Source organism: Papaver somniferum, unplaced genomic scaffold (genome assembly GCF_003573695.1).
Source record: "Papaver somniferum cultivar HN1 unplaced genomic scaffold, ASM357369v1 unplaced-scaffold_470, whole genome shotgun sequence".
In the NCBI taxonomy this organism is placed as follows: Eukaryota; Viridiplantae; Streptophyta; class Magnoliopsida; order Ranunculales; family Papaveraceae; genus Papaver; species Papaver somniferum.
In genome coordinates this window covers 1-1,207 of record NW_020647305.1, presented here as the reverse complement: position 1 = coordinate 1,207, position 1,207 = coordinate 1, and the positions used below count along the sequence as shown (strand labels likewise).

At 36.5% G+C, this 1,207-nt stretch overlaps 1 protein-coding gene across 1 annotated transcript; it reads right to left on the bottom strand.

Annotated features, from left to right (window-relative positions):
• Positions 1-189: 189 nt before the first annotated feature.
• Positions 190-817, bottom strand: LOC113342809 (the record flags this gene model as incomplete). Its single annotated transcript, XM_026587224.1, has 1 exon — positions 190-817. A coding segment is annotated over exon 1 (628 nt), but the record flags the coding sequence as incomplete, so codon positions are not given.
• Positions 818-1,207: the final 390 nt, after the last annotated feature.

Genomic DNA, 1,207 nt, shown 5'->3' with positions numbered 1-1,207 from the left:
TTTTGTTGCTTCCAACCTCCTTGAGCCTCATTCTGTGGTTGTTGTTGAACGTTTTTGTTCTTGTTATCTTTTTTCTTCCTGCATTCAGTCTCAAGATGTCAAATAATCTTGCAATGGGTACAAAACTTAGGTCTTTTTGGAATATCAAAAGGCTGCCAAAATCCATGCCATTGACTGTAACGAGAATACCTTCAGAATCCAATTCCGCAAAATCAATATCAACGAGCACAGAAGCAAAATATCCGTACTCATGATTTAGGGTTCTCTTGTCCACAATAATTGGAGTACCAAGAGTTTGACCTAAAGATAACACCGTCTTCTCCATCCATAATTCAACAGGTAACCCTGGGAATTTCACCCAGACTGTAGAATGAGAAGTTACTTGTTTGTCAGCATTAAAGCTAGGGTACCATTCCTGCAATTTTAAACTTTGTTGTGCTACCAACCAGTTTTTGTCTTCTCGGAAAATCTTCTCCTTATCATCCTGAGTCCATAACTTGATGATGAAGAACCCACGGTTCATAGGACCAAACTGCACTCTTCCATCATCTAAACCCCATTGTAACAATAAGTTTTTCTTAACATCAGTAAAATCCAGGTCTTTGAAATCCAACCTACCAATGAGACTGTACTTCCAGATCTCGCATCCTTCAAAGAATAAAACCCGAGGAATAACCAAAGCGGGTTTTCCATCTTTGACAATATGTTTAGGTAACATATTCAAATCCACAGATGTGGTAGGCAACTGCTTTTTACCTTTAACCATATCAGCAAAGGAGAGGACCTTTGTTGAGTTAGAATCAAAAAGTTCCCCCATCCTTGATCACCAAAAAGATGATTCAAGGAGAAGCGCGGAAAAAATTTTTGAAAAAAAAGTGTAAACCTAAAATCGCCAGAGCAAGTCTAGGAGAGAGAAAAAACAAGGCTTTTTAGAGAACATTCAAAGTTGATCTTCACTATTGTAGGGATTTGTTATTCATTCTTTAACCAATCTCCTAGCTTGCAGATCCCAGTGCTACGGAGTATAATTAAATTTAAGCTTTTTAAAGCTTTTTGGAGTCTTCCTGAGCTTTTTAGGGTTTCTCAGAGCTCTTTCAGGGCTCTTTAGGGTTTTTATAAAACATTCGAAGATAATCTTCATTTTTGTAGGGAATTTTGTTAATATCATTCTTTATAAAAAATTAAGTTACTTTCAGTTTTTTTTTTT